The sequence below is a fragment of the Pagrus pagrus genome (assembly GCF_965226575.1).
Source record: "Pagrus pagrus genome assembly, chromosome: 14".
Lineage (NCBI taxonomy): Eukaryota > Metazoa > Chordata > Actinopteri > Spariformes > Sparidae > Pagrus > Pagrus pagrus.
In genome coordinates this window covers 14,346,086-14,360,063 of record NC_140198.1, presented here as the reverse complement: position 1 = coordinate 14,360,063, position 13,978 = coordinate 14,346,086, and the positions used below count along the sequence as shown (strand labels likewise).

At 41.0% G+C, this 13,978-nt stretch overlaps 2 protein-coding genes across 3 annotated transcripts; one reads left to right on the top strand and one right to left on the bottom strand.

Annotated features, from left to right (window-relative positions):
- The first annotated feature begins 1,211 nt into the window (after window positions 1-1,211).
- Window positions 1,212-4,911, top strand: tmem88a (transmembrane protein 88 a). Of its 2 annotated transcripts, none has more exons than XM_084374004.1 (3): window positions 1,212-1,701; window positions 2,874-3,184; window positions 3,602-4,911. In XM_084374004.1, the coding sequence occupies exons 2-3, from the start codon at window positions 2,891-2,893 to the stop codon at window positions 3,887-3,889; spliced, it is 582 nt and encodes a 193-aa protein (XP_084230130.1). In that variant the 5' UTR covers window positions 1,212-1,701; window positions 2,874-2,890; the 3' UTR covers window positions 3,890-4,911. The 2 variants fall into 2 exon arrangements, with proteins under 2 accessions (XP_084230130.1, XP_084230131.1); XM_084374005.1 differs by lacking the exon at window positions 1,212-1,701 and adding an exon at window positions 2,597-2,670.
- A 1,708-nt stretch (window positions 4,912-6,619) lies between these two features.
- Window positions 6,620-13,146, bottom strand: pcolcea (procollagen C-endopeptidase enhancer a). The gene is made up of 9 exons (XM_084374067.1): window positions 12,887-13,146; window positions 10,488-10,596; window positions 10,136-10,394; window positions 8,472-8,596; window positions 8,219-8,355; window positions 7,461-7,774; window positions 7,299-7,376; window positions 7,045-7,215; window positions 6,620-6,934 (listed from the first exon to the last, which is right to left on the bottom strand). Exons 1-9 carry the CDS (start codon window positions 12,973-12,975, stop codon window positions 6,804-6,806), a joined length of 1,413 nt encoding a protein of 470 aa, XP_084230193.1. The 5' UTR covers window positions 12,976-13,146; the 3' UTR covers window positions 6,620-6,803.
- Window positions 13,147-13,978: the final 832 nt, after the last annotated feature.

The following is a 13,978-nucleotide window of genomic DNA, read 5'->3' as shown; positions in this document are numbered from 1 at the left end:
TTTACGTCTCAGGGTTGAAAGAAGTACAGAGCACTTCCCTACTTGTGGCTGTCAATAGCCAACTATTTTGAAAAGCTTCATAGAGTCATATCCTGCCTGATCAGAACAAAGATAAGAATGGAGCAAGATGGTTTTACTTGTTAGCAACTTCAATCATCAGCTCCATGAAAACCAATGTTTTTTAATTCATAATGCTATGCTTTTGAGGACAGTTTAGGAAACACTGATGGATATTTTTCACCATATTCTGACATTTTATTGACCAAGCCACTAACAGATTTAAGGAACAGTCCACCCAAAAATGAAAATTCTGTCAGTTTCTACTCACCCCCATGCTGATGGAAAGTCTGGTGAAGTTTTGTAGCCCACAAAACATTTCTGGAGCTTCACAGCAAAACAGTGTTGTCGCATTCTCCTAAACAACTGAAGTGGATGGGGACTTGTTTTAAAACGCAACAAAGCAGCCTAAAAAAAGCATGAAACGGCTTCATACACTCAATCTACGGAAGCCCCCGGGTCCCAAATTGATTTTAAAGATGTTATTTATACTCCAGTTGTGCGGTTGAGCTCATACACTCACTTCAGATAGTGCTAACAATTGTAGCTTGGCAGCTACAGTGAAGGTATCGGCTTTTAAAGGGTGTAAATAATATATTTTTTTAAATCAGTTTGGGTGCTGGGGGGCTGCAGGATTAAGCCGAACAAGCTGTACGGAGCCACACTTCAGTTGTTTAGGAGGATGATGCAGCACTGTTTTGCTGTGAAGCTCCAGAAATGTTTTGTGGACAAAAAAAAATCACCAGACTTTCCATTCGCGCGTGGGTGTGAGCAGATAATGACTGAATTTTCATTTTTGGGTGAACTTATCAGTTTAATCGACAATGAAGTAACCATTAGTTGCAGCCCTGATATGCACTTTATCTGTTAGTTTACATATTTTGTTATGAATCAGATTTTTGGAGTTTGCCTTTTTTTAGTACGAACATTAAAATAAAACCAACTGAGCTGTTTTGGCTTTTGAAACACACTTTATCAGCATCTGACAGCGGAGCAGAGAAAGTCCTCAGTGAGGGTGTAAAGTGTTGTGGATTGGCCAGCATACCCTGATTCGTCTAATCTGTCCAAATAAACACTCTCCCTCCCTCCCCCTGGTTCCAGGGGTTATCTCAGACACCCTCCACTGCTCCCCTGCCCAGACTCCAGCAGCAGCCTTTAACATAGCCCAGCCTGCTCTCAGCCTGAGCATTTGCATCAGAGGCAACACAGGATACACACTCACACACACAGGCACACACTGGTAACCACTCAATCATATCGCAAAACTGGAGTCGGAGTGAGGAAACAGAATGTCAGGGAAGGAAGCGCTGAAGCCAGTGGGAAAGCAGAATTTGCCTCAAGTCTGCAGAGCTCCTTTCTGACCCTGTTCCACGAGAGGTCTGAGGGAGACGCTCAGACTCAGAACGGGCACATATCTGATGATAGTTTTGGAAATCAGCCAGGAAACGAAAGGAGAAGGCTTTAGATTTATTTGAGTAGTAGAAACTCAACCTACATTTGGATACCACCCCTCAAGATCTGGATTTTCACAGAGAGAAGACATACATCAGGAGGAAATTCTTCAAATTCCCTTTGTCTCTGACCACTCACCGCTCTACAGGTCTCTCAGAGTCCCATCCCCTGCTGCCACTGACACATCGCACAGTGAGTACAACAAACTACTTTCACGTTTCTTATTTGATTAAACCACGTTGAAGGTCGAGAAAAATACTTTAACTGACCCTGAGAAAAGTTTACTTCAAGACATGTGGTACACCGTTTTTGAAGAAACAACCTGAACTTTAATGTTAGTCAGGGATTCTGGCGGGTTAGTTTTGATTTCCGAAGTTAATCAATCAATTGACAAGAAGGACGTGTGGATGACATAATCGAAAGGGAAGTGTTTGAGCTGCTCCTTGATTGGTTGAATGAAAGACAGACTCAAACAGAACCAATATATGAAAATGTCTAGAAGAAAAATAACAATAATTTGACTTTTATCACGACAACAAACCACAAGTTAACACATTCCTAACAATAAAAAGTCCTCTGACCTCCTTGGTTTCCCTCTGCGTGACGCTGTTCATGCTCAAAGGTTTAGTCTAATATCATACAATGCCCATGAATGCTGTTTGAGGGTAGAGTTTCTCTTTATGGAGCATAACAAGTGACCTAATCATGGACAGGGGTGGTACAAGTTTAGTGAACTGTAATTTACTTCAAATGACGTTGACAGGCGGAAACTCAATGAAAGATTGCTTGTAAAACACGTGTTCACATGATGCTCGGCAGAACAACAGTAGCCGCGAACACAAAAGGGGGAAATGCTGGAACTGAATCATTTTCTCGTCACTTTAAATGTTGGTCTGAAGCAGCTGTTACTTTTTTTTTGTCCCTAACATTGTTCTGAATCTCAGATCAGTGTTAAGTGGAATTTTTCAGTTTTCCAGTTGCTCCTGACTCATTGTTCTGGGTGGTGGTTGTCCTGGACTTTGGAGGTGGGGCCAGTGGAGCCCATTTCCTCGCACTTAGTGCTGTGAAGTTATCTTTGTTGACTTTCCACACCTTTCACCACATTATTTAAGACGCTCGATGCTTAATGGATTAACATACTTGAGCTTTTCCGTGTTTTTGGTGGGTAGACTTGAGAAATCAGGGCATTTCAGCGCAACAGAAAACAGACAGATTGTTTTGTGGATATGGTTTTTCAACATCAGATACTTAAAATACTTGGCACAGTCTGATAAATATACATCATCTCAGTGCGCGGATTTCCCCAGTCCTAACTGCTGGGTTAGAATAACAGATTCTGACAGATTATTTTTCCTTTCCTGCAGCATAAACCACAAAGAACATGAGTCTGTCACGGAACGGCACGCTGGAGAAGACAATCTCCGAGCGGGGCTCCCCCTCCCGAGCGGGGTCAGGGGTCGTGGTGCCGCCTCCGTACTCGCTGGGGGGCAGCGAAGGTGCTGACACCCCCCTGGAGTTGAGGGGCTCTCTGGACTGCTGGGCGTGCTCTGTCCTGGTCACTGCACAGAATATGATCATCGCACTGATCAATGCCACGCTGGCCAGCGTCGTGTTCGGCATCATCCTCACCCCTGCTCTCGTCATGATCATATTCGGCTTCCTCTGCCACTCCACGGTAAGGTCTCCTGTGAATATCTCTGTTTTTCTTCTCTGACTGACACAAGTGTGAGAGGCTGTATATTGGAGTAGCTGGTCGGACTGGCCCTGCGCTCCAGTTCCTTTTGTACTAACAGGAAATGATGTCGACTGTCAATCAAACTATGAATTCAGGAAAGGCCGCAGTTCTGTTTTTCCAGAGATCTGATACTGTTTTCCAAGATCTTAGCAGATCTTTCTGGAGCTGAATTTTAATTTTTTGCAGCTGTGACTAAGCTTCTTTGGTGCTTTTGTGCAATGCATTGTGGGGAAATAGTGTACCCCAACTGCACATGATAAAAAGTCAAGCATATTTAATGCATACTAGCTTTGAAATTTGAATTAATCACTCAGTTTTCCAGTGTGACCACAGTAAATACCCCCTCTTACTCTCCAGGTGCAGCCCCATGGAACCTCCCTGTACTGCTCAGACCTGCTGGATGACACTGGCTGTGTGGCTCTGCTGGTCGTGGGCTTCCTGCTGCTCACCCCCCTGCTGGTCCTGGCTCTCGCCGCCTTCTGCCGCCTGGCCCGACACCTCCAGCTGGGCATGTGTTTCATCCCCTACAGCCGCGCCGTCTACAAGAACCTGCCTGCCTCACGTCAACGGCGGGGCGGCTCAGGAGGCTGCTGCGGCCAGCAGGGAGCCTCAGAGAGGGAGGGGAAGGGAAGCGTGTGGGTGTAGGAGAGGAGAGGACAGGAGGATTGTATATGGTTGTAATATGTATCCCTGTTTAATGAGGCTGGATTATTTTTAAAAGCACATTTCCACTGTATTTCTTTTTCTAAAGCCATTGTAAAAATCCATCATATTTCATCGTTTATAGTCATTGTGTGGAAGTCAATATTGCATTTTTTGTATACAATTTCAATGCATTGAATGTATTTTATAACTTTTTTACAATTAAGTGTCACTGTACCTGTCAAACTTTGTGTTTTACACCTCTAAGAGAAAAACGTGAAGTTGAAATAAGTAGAGTAGATGGGTAAAAGTCTTGAGTCCTTTAAGCTTCCACACAACATCATCACAGTAAGCTTGTGGATTTAGATTGTATGCATGTAAAGGCGTAGCATTACTTTTGTTAATTTGTTCCACAGACACTTATGGGACACTGTTTCCTCAGCTTTTCACACATGGTGCTTATTGCAAACCTCATGTCCAAACTAGTTACAGCTGTCAGTTTTCATGGCAAAGGTAGATAAATAACTTTATTGCTGTTTCCCACATCTTAATGACTGTTTACACAGAGTTGCACGTGTGCTATCTGGCTCATGAGTTATCGTCTCTTTACTCACACTAGCTATATGAGTCCTACTTAGAAGCAGCATGCAGAGATGACAGGTTAATGGTAATAGTTTCATCATTGCTTCGACACATCAAAGATAAATTATAATAAAGTACTTGATGTATTATTCATATAACTTTCTAAAAATGTGTTCTTGTAACTTAAAAAAATGTTTTAAAAGTAATAATACTTTTCAAGTCAGACCAAATAAGTGGTTTTGGTTTCAACTAATGACCCAAAACAGAGGAGTTTGGATTTATTCATTGACCTCTAGTGGTGACTTGTAAGAATTGCATTTTTTTATTGCAAATTTAAGATTTTTAAATTACATAATGCAATTTATCAACACTACAGGTCTTGATGTTGAATGTACTTTAATAAAGATATCAGTATCAGTATTTTGAAATGATAAATACATGAATAGATCTCGTTTGTGATGAATGTTTTTGTCCCACCACTACTGTGCTGATCTAAAGACAGCAGGAAAAGAGCAGTAATGCAGTGATAAAGAAGGTTTGAAGATTTCAGGGCTAAAGGCAAACTCAAAAAACAGATAGACGTGTTGTAATTCATTGATCATATTATTTAACCCTCCAAAAGAAAAAGAAAAATCACTGCCACTGGACCCACATCATACCTAAAAATGCCGACTGCACTCTGTCTTTGGAAACCAGCTTTATATTAATTTAACTGGTATGTCTTAGAAAATGAACTTGTTTATTATCATTATTTAACATCCATAGCTCATAGAAAGCAGGTTTTTCTGTGTTCGGTTTCTATCATGTCCGAGTGCTGTTAATATTAACCACACTCAACTACATTAAATTGACTGGAGAAAATTAAAGTAGAATAGATGACAGCTACTGAGATCTGCTAAGCTAGCTACTATTAGCAGGAGTTCAGCTTTTGATTTTAGCGGCTGCCTTAATTAATTATGTGTAATAACAAACAGAATAGCCAAAGTGTCCATTCATCAAAATGTATTTGATAGTTTTCATGTAGGACCCTCAGTTAACAGCTATGGGAGGATCATTACTGAACCTCAGCTTTAGTTTTAGCAGCACAGTGTTGCTGTTAACACATATTTTGTAACAGGCTAATGATCACATGTTGTTACACATTACAATTTAAGACATTTTTATGACACTTCTGTGTTAGATTAAGGGGAAAAAACCTACTAAAGGTACCAGTAGGTACTAAATAAACTACTTTGAACAGTTCAGTTCAAAAATAGAATTGAATACAATGATTTACAGTTATAGCAGTATTAATAAGTAACAGTCACTGCAACAGTAGCCTCTACTGTAGTATTTGTAATTGCTCACTTGTTTTTGTCTGTTTGGACCATACCACAATCTGTATGGTGCCTGTATCTATTATGTATTAACTGCAAACTGCAAAATGTGGTCTGAAAATATTCAGAAAATTCAGTAAAACTTTTAAATCTCAGATCTTTTTAATTGTTTTCATGCAGTTCATCCACAGTTCAATGGCTCTTACTCGTGCTTGAAATTCCTACTTCTGTCAGTGCTGCTGAGATTAAATCTCAAATTAATTAGCTAAATTATTTTACCTTAGAGGTCTTTCAATTGATAATGTGGTTACATTGGCTGCCTTTAACTACCTTAAAGATATTAACTGTACATGTTTGTGTAAGACAGCTGTTATAAATGACTGCAGACACTGAACTAGAGCAGCCAGAGGTCACCTCGGTACAGTACTTTCAAATCTCCGTTACAAGACATACACAGTTCAGTTCTTCAGTTATGGAAAAAATAAATATTTCTGAGTTTGTACTATTACCTCATTAATATTGTAGTTTGAATTTCTTCTCCAAAACTACATACCTTTAAGAGTGAATGTACTGTTCTCATTTTCCTCAATTCAATTTAAAAGCAAACATTCTGGGATCATTTATCACCGCGTGAGACTTGAAATCTCAATGCTAGACTTCATTAGTGTTGGTCAACTCATGTCACAGGATTTTAAATCTTTGACTTGCTTTGGAAAAAAAGTTGCTGGCAAGTTTAGCTTGAGTGCCATCACCCTCCAAATCCACTAGGTGGCAACAGAGACACAGATGAGACAGAGCGAGCGCTGACATGTCAGAAATGTATTCAGTCAAACCATTTGAAAGAGATATAAAACCTTTATTCTTAGATAAATTACAAACAAAAAGTTTGGCACGTGTTTGAATAACTTCCTTTAAAATGGTGGGTTAAACGTTTAATGATATATTTTTACTGTATTTCACATTGTAATGTCTGGTGTTGGATATGTGTCCTGGATTTCCTGGCCTGCTCGGACTTGAAGTTAGCAGGGCTGGTTGCCGATATTCGTTAATAGTCTGTGATGTGGGCCTTTGTATGGAGCTGTGAATACACCGGGCTGCAGGGTACCACGTCCTTCTTCATCCACTTGACCCATGATGATGTAGTTGACACCTATCAGGAAGGGAAAAAAGAGCACAAAGATTGTTCAGTGTTACAAAGAGTCTTTCAGAAAATGTAAATGCTAATTATCTGTGGTGCACGTGTGTCCGAGACGGTTGTACCTCTGCGGAACAGCGGGCACTTCTTGCACTGTGACACCAGCTTCACCGACATGGTCTCTCCGACTTGCGTGATTGTGAGTCGACCTGCCTTGTAAGCCTTAATGAGGGAGACGCTCACATGAAGAGTGCCTCGGGGCCCGGGGGAGAGAGAGGTCACCTTGCCAGTTAGCACTGGAAAAAAAGAAGGCCTCGGTCAAAACACAACTTTAACTTTTACAATTGCTTGTTTTGAAAGTGAACGTCAGGAGACTTACCGAACTCGCTGGCACAGTAAGCGGTCTTGATGGTCCCTTCTCTTTTACAGGCTTTGGCACACAGAGGATTTTGAGGCACTAGAAACATGAAAAGAAAGTGCACATTAGTTCTACATCTTCTGCTTTAACACACTGGCTCAGTGTGAACACAGCTGCACCCACCAGGCCTCTTTCCATTTGTGACAGGCGGCCTTCTGTCCTGGCCTGTGGTGCCCTGTCCGCGATTTCTCGTGGGCTTCACTGGTTTGGGCCTCACAGTGGGAACGTATTTGTTGGTGGTGGGTGGCTTTGTGGTGGTGGCGGCGGGTTTGACTGCAGGCCTTGCGGGGATGTGCCTCGTACCGGCTCCTCTGTCAACTGACGGTATCTGAGAGCCACGTGGGACGCTGACATAGTTGGCGAGGAACCCATCAGATGTCACACTGAGGTCAGACACGAACTGGACCAGTAGCACGTTGCCGGTGGTCATAATGGGCCTGGACAGGAGACAGGTAGAGGTTGGAAGTTAAAGTAGTAAGGTTAAAGTAGGCTTTAAAGGTGCACTATGTAGTTTTAGGGAAGACATTTTAAAGATCTTCATTTACCTTTTTTTATGCCTAAACAAACCAAAGAAACAAACTCTCTTTGTTTTCATGATTCAATAAACTGAATAAACAAACTGACCTTAAAGAACAACACAATTTCATACTGTTTTACTTTGTTTATATTTGGCGGACCCTGCCACCTTTCTAGCTTCAAACAGTGTTGTAGGGACCTTATTTTCCTCTGAGAACAGCTTGTTTATTCAGTTATAGAAAAATTGTATTATTACCTTTAATAATACTGAAAACATTAAAATTCTGAGTTTGGATTTCTTCTTCAAAACTACATAATGTCCCTTTAAAGGCCAAGAAACATCTTCAGAGACATCTGCCACTTACTCTGGGGCCTGATCGCCACAGTATTTTCCAATCAGGCGCGAGTCATCTTTCTCGCCACCATTGAAGAACGCCACATAGTCAAAGCGGCAGTAGCTGTCAGCCTCCAGGACGAACTTATCAAACCTCACCTGGATTACCTGGTACCCAAACAGAAATATGACATGAAATGATCACCAGCTGTTTTCCTTGTAGAGTGTGTAAAAGGCTTTGGAAAACATAGTATTTGCATGCTGAGAGAGAGTGTGTTGCCCACCCTATCAGGCTCCACAGTGATGAGCCAGGAGCAGCTGGTGCCCGGTGGGTATTTCTTGTCGGGCCAGTTGGGCGTCATGATCTCTCCCTGGGCCTTGGTTATCTTCCCCCCACAGACCTGTTGGGCTGAAACAAGTCAAACAATGAATGAAGATAACAGCACAAGTATGGTTTATTCAGCTCGCTCTTAGCTGACACGTGGCCATGGTATGGCCTGATTGTGGTCAGATCTGGCAAACAGGAGTGGACTGCCCATATGGGTTGTATTAATGTGTCTGGTACAATTTTGCTATCTGGGGCATAACATCAGTTATCATGCGTGTTTTTCCTTCTTTCTAATTCTCGTGCATTTTATTCTTCTGGTGTAGCAGATAGTAGAGATATAACAGGAAATGTCAGGAGAGAGAACAAAATTCCCAGGGGGACGTCATGATTCATGGTTGGCACGTTAAAGGGAAATTCCAGTATTTTTAATCCTGGACCCTATGTTTAGATGTTTTATTGTGAAAATGATTCATAATAACCAAAAGTTTCGGAATCAATCTGGTAGATCGCTCAGCTGGTTGCAGTGTAATCCTTTGGGGCAACTATGATCATCACAGTTACGTCCATTAAAAGTGTTAGTTTTTTTGACACTTACAAGAGTCTGACAACATCATGTATCATCCCATGTATAAATAATTTAAAAACCAAAGTCATTATCAGCAAAGAACTTACTGTACCACATTTAAGCATACATTACTTAAATAAATCTTAAAGTTTCATTTTCTGGCCTTCACACTGAAAAAGGATTGCTGTGATCCATTAACTGAACAAGATTTCCAGATGGAGTGTTGTTTTACAGTGCTAGCAAGTTGTGTTCACTCTTGATGTTTGATGCAGATCCCCTTTCAGCATAAACTGCTCCATGTGGTTGCTTGATACATCTTTTGAGTGACAACTTCATGAGCTCATGCTCAGAGAAGTGCTGCTAAATTTATCAGCAAGGTTAAGAGCTAAGCTGTTCTCGAGCAAGATTCAATCGACTTTTGCAAAACAGAGGCTGGCAAGTTGAGGGAAAGCAAAGCTGTTTCCCTCAAATCACTTCCTTTTTCTCTCCGTGTTGTTCTCTTTTGGCAGCCTGCCTTTGGTTTCTTGAAAAGCATGAAAGTCTTTGGATTCGGCTGGAAAAGCATCCGTGCAGTTATCACGTCGGTATTTAACCTTATTGCAGGGTTGGAATAAACCATGCAGTCATGAAAGGCTTCAAAATGTTTTAAAATTGCAGAATAATCCATAAAAAATATAATAAGCTAATGATTTAAGAATTAAAAACAAACATGGGGAAGTGCAGGTTATGTGAAGTTTGCTTATAAACACTACAGTGACTAAAGAGTGTCAATTGTTTACAAAATGGCTTAATAAAAGCCTGAAATATCCAGCGCCACCTTCAAATAAAGCATCATTTATAATGGTTAAAAATTTGCAACTGCTGCTGGCTAAAAAACATTTAAAGAGCAGTTAGAAGCCATTAATGAGAGGAAACTTTAGGTTGCCATGTTGTGAAAACTCCCACTGGTTACTATACGTCATGGTGTGGCGTAACCCCCATGCAGGGTGGGCATATTTGTATACATGATAAAACATAAATAAAGAAAAGCAACCCTCGTAACTGTGACCACATACCATCCACATATGGTTCGGCTCCAGTGAAGTAGGCCACAAAGCCTCTGCCCTGCGTCTCTCCATCAGTCACCATCTCTAGCATCATGGTATTTGTGGTCGAAATAAGAGAGCCAGGCCGGAAAGTTCCACAAAATCGACCTAGTTTTTGCACCAAGTTGGAATTGCCGTTGTAAACATCCAGATAGTCGTAGCGGCATTGTGAATCAGCCTCCAGGTCAAAAATGCGGAAGGAGAGCGTGATCACTTTTCCCTCTGGGACCTGGAAAACCAGAGGGATTGTACATTAGTCAGAGGGTGAGAATGAGTGAGGACGGAGTCAGCATTTAGACATGTTGCAGGGTGAGTGACTCACGGTGATCCGCCAGGTGCATTTGCTGTTGGGTTTGTAAAAGCTTGGGAAGCCCTCACTGCCAACAAAGCCTGAGTCTGCCACCAGGTCTCCTCCACAGTAGAACACTGGCCTGTGGAGACAATGGGGAGAGACTAGTGGGAGTGGACACCATTACTGGCATTGTAGCTCTATGACACAATAGAATTGCGTTAGTACAAGTCCACTGAGACGCTCTCAAGTATTTCGACCGGCTTCCTTTAGCAGTCTCTAGGCCACTGGTGTATTGTAGAAATTACTGGATAAAGTGAGTGTACTGTAAATAAAGAAGGAATTTCATTAGTCAGACCGCAAAGTTATTAAATGCCCTCTACTGGGTGTTGATACAAATTTTTGCTTGCGTTTGATTTCCCTAATTAAAATCTGTAATTAGATGACCTACAATGAAAGCAATTAAGTAACAGTCAAACAATCATCGAGTTATTTGTGGTAACTCTAAAGCTCCGTAGCAAGAACAGTAGTGTATATGAAGATGATTCAATAACACAGATCCTTGTTTAACCATAATTATATATCTCAGTCAGAAATATGACAGCTTTTAAAAAGATGTGTTGCTTCACGTTACTGAAAAAGTCAAGTGCTGATTGTTTGTATGGAGCCCTAAAGTGGTTAATATTAAATAAATAACAGAGTAATTATTCAAGATTAATTTATTTCATCATTTTACAACAGAGTTGTACAAAATTATGTTCATAGTCCCTGTGCTCACAAAAAAGAAATGATAAGGATGGATTTATAAATAATAAGTCATAAAACTATTTCTATGAGGATGAGTATACTAAAATAAGCAACAACAATTAAACAAACAATTATTTTTGACATAATTATCAATTTGCAAAATAGTAACATTACAAAATACGTACAGAAAATGTGCAATTTGAAATAAGTATCTTAACAAAAAATTCACTTGCAATCCGAAAAATGTAATAACAGCGTTTTGGTGCAAAGCTCTTCATCATGTTATTTCTCTTATACACCTCTCGATCCACAAGTGTGCAAAAGTTTTGTTCAGTGAAATAACAATATGTGTAACTAAAAAATATATTTAAAAATATGAAAATTAAATAAATATATATTTAAATGACTTGATTTCTAACAATTTCTTCATTTGTTTCACAAATTGTTGGTTCATTCATGTATTTTACACACCTTATTTGCACAGTTATTTACTTAATTGTGTTTTTTAGATTGATTGGACATTGAACCCTTTGGGCTTCCATAGATTTTTGTTTCTATTATTCAGATATAAGCAATGAACTATCCAAGAAAAGTGGTCAGTATAAACAAAACCAAACTGAATCCATAACCATCCACATTTTAACTTTTTGTTGAATTGCACAGAAAACTTCTGCCATAATATTATGTTTAGTGATGTCACCAGGGACCTCGCATGAGCTCTAACTAGCTTCTGATGGTATAATCCTAATCCACTCCAAAGCTGTAAAGCACTGATGGGCAAGAGAGATTTCCTTTTGTAATTTCACATTTTAATAACTTTTCAGCTTTAAAACCCTGTTAAATATTACAGTAAGAAACAGCTCACAGCAGAAAAATGTGTCTGGATGGGTGTCATGGTTAAAAACTGCCTATCACTGCTTAGTCATAAAAAATGAGAATGGATGAACCAAAAAGATTTTTAGTTCAATTTTTCAGTCATAGCTGGGAAACCCATTTTACAGCTGGGAAAATATTCCAACCTCATAGTTATTCTGCTACTTGATGTAATAAACTATGTTGCTTTCCAAAAGTCCAGACACACAGAGAGCTTACTGAATGAGGGGAAAATTTCCTATTTCAGACTTTTGCCAGCAGAGGTGCAGAAGATTCACTTGCATACTCCTGAGCCAAGAGCAAAATGCCTGTTATAATGAACTCTTTTTGGCATTTTGTTGTCATAGTCTTTTTGTGGTGTCAAGAGAGAGAATGTATGTCTTTTTCATGTTTCACAATAAAGAAAGAAAAGCATTTGACTCTTATCCCTCAGTCGTGAGAAACAACAGACTCAGACAGCAGAACCCCAGCAAAGTCAGACGCTTGCTGATTACAGCCAAGATGTCCAGAGTCAGAGCCAAGTCACTGTGATTCGACCCCACAGGCAGAACCAAAAGCATTAACATCTGGCTGAGCCAGTGACTGCAGACTCAGCACGCCTCACATCATGAGCCAAAATAGCAACAGGACAACTCTGTGCCCAATCAAACAGTGAAGTGGAAAGAATTTACTTACAGAGGCAGGAAAGTATTCAGAGAGTTTTTCACCCTGAAGTCGCAGACTAAAACTGTGACTCCTAACCTCTGCAAAGTCACAAATTAATTTCAATAGGACACATTTCTCAAACACACACACATTCTCCTCACACTCACCTGGTGTAATTGGTCTGTTGAGCCTTGGTCCATCCTAAACTCAGAGACAGGAACAAGGAGAAACCCCAGATGCAGCCCACATGCATCATGTTGCAGCTTGCACACAAAGCAGACTATTGCAGAAAAAGGGGAAATGGTAGCAGGAGGCAAGAGGTGTATGACAGGGGGGAGGCCGCTCGCTCTGGATGGGCGGAGAGACTGAACGAGTGGGGAGGATTCAGACGGACAAGAGAGTTCGAGAACTCATCCGTTCTAGAACTCGGACGGAGATGCTGAAAGGACAACGGCGATGACAAAGAGCCATGAGGGGGGATGACGTGAGCGGGGAGGGAAAGAGGGAGGAGAAGGTTTTAATCAGAGCCAGATGTTGCTCCATAATATCCCCAGTTTCAGTAGAGCAGAGGGGGCATCGAGGAAAGAAGGGCAGGAGGGAGCAGTGACAGGAGCTGCGGCAGAGGCTTTGCAGACGTCCAGAAAGGAGTGCATCTTTTTACAGATGCAGATGTTTCTGGTTCGTCACGTGGTTGAAACGGGAAAAGAAGCTTGAATTGGGTGGCTTTTAATCCAGTAACATCCATCCTGAGTGTCTGGCTGGTCATTATGAAGAGTGCACAGGTGGGGCCAGAGCCCCAGGGTCTGTGGGCTGCAGCACTCAACTGGTCGGGCCATAAATCCTTACATTCCACAACATGTGAGACCTTTAATTTAGACAGAACCTTTTCTTAAAGGTGCAATATGTAAGAAATTGGCCAACATTCACACTCACACTAAAAACAAATAGGGGGCTGCCTTAGTTAGTTAGCTCAGTTAGCCGTGCAGCTGGTGGTTTGGACTAGGAGCTCAGGGTCCAGGGGATTGTTAGTGTTTACACCAGAGAGGTGGACTCGGACTTACTTGAGACTCGACTTGGACTTGGAAGTTAAAGACTAGTGACTTGTCTTGATTTGAGACATTAGTGTAGGCTGTCAATGTTCACATTAGTGAAGTGTTTCTTATATTCTAGTTTGGGTTACTACCAGAATAGGTTTATGTGCTTTAATGCCCAAAAAACACATCACACAGCACTCCCCCTCTGTCTAAAACGCTCTGTTT

Bases quoted from the DNA above. Each gene is read 5' to 3' on its own strand.
- tmem88a (XM_084374004.1), top strand. From the start codon at position 2,891: ATGAGTCTGTCACGGAACGGCACGCTGGAGAAGACAATCTCCGAGCGG. The intron at 3,185-3,601 runs GTAAGGTCTCCT...CTTACTCTCCAG, and splicing joins GCTTCCTCTGCCACTCCACG to GTGCAGCCCCATGGAACCTC.
- pcolcea (XM_084374067.1), bottom strand. From the start codon at position 12,975: ATGATGCATGTGGGCTGCATCTGGGGTTTCTCCTTGTTCCTGTCTCTG. The intron at 8,356-8,471 runs GTGGGCAACACA...TTTGGGTACCAG, and splicing joins TCACTGTGGAGCCTGATAGG to GTAATCCAGGTGAGGTTTGA. The intron at 6,935-7,044 runs GTACAACCGTCT...CCTTCCTGATAG, and splicing joins GTGCCCGCTGTTCCGCAGAG to GTGTCAACTACATCATCATG.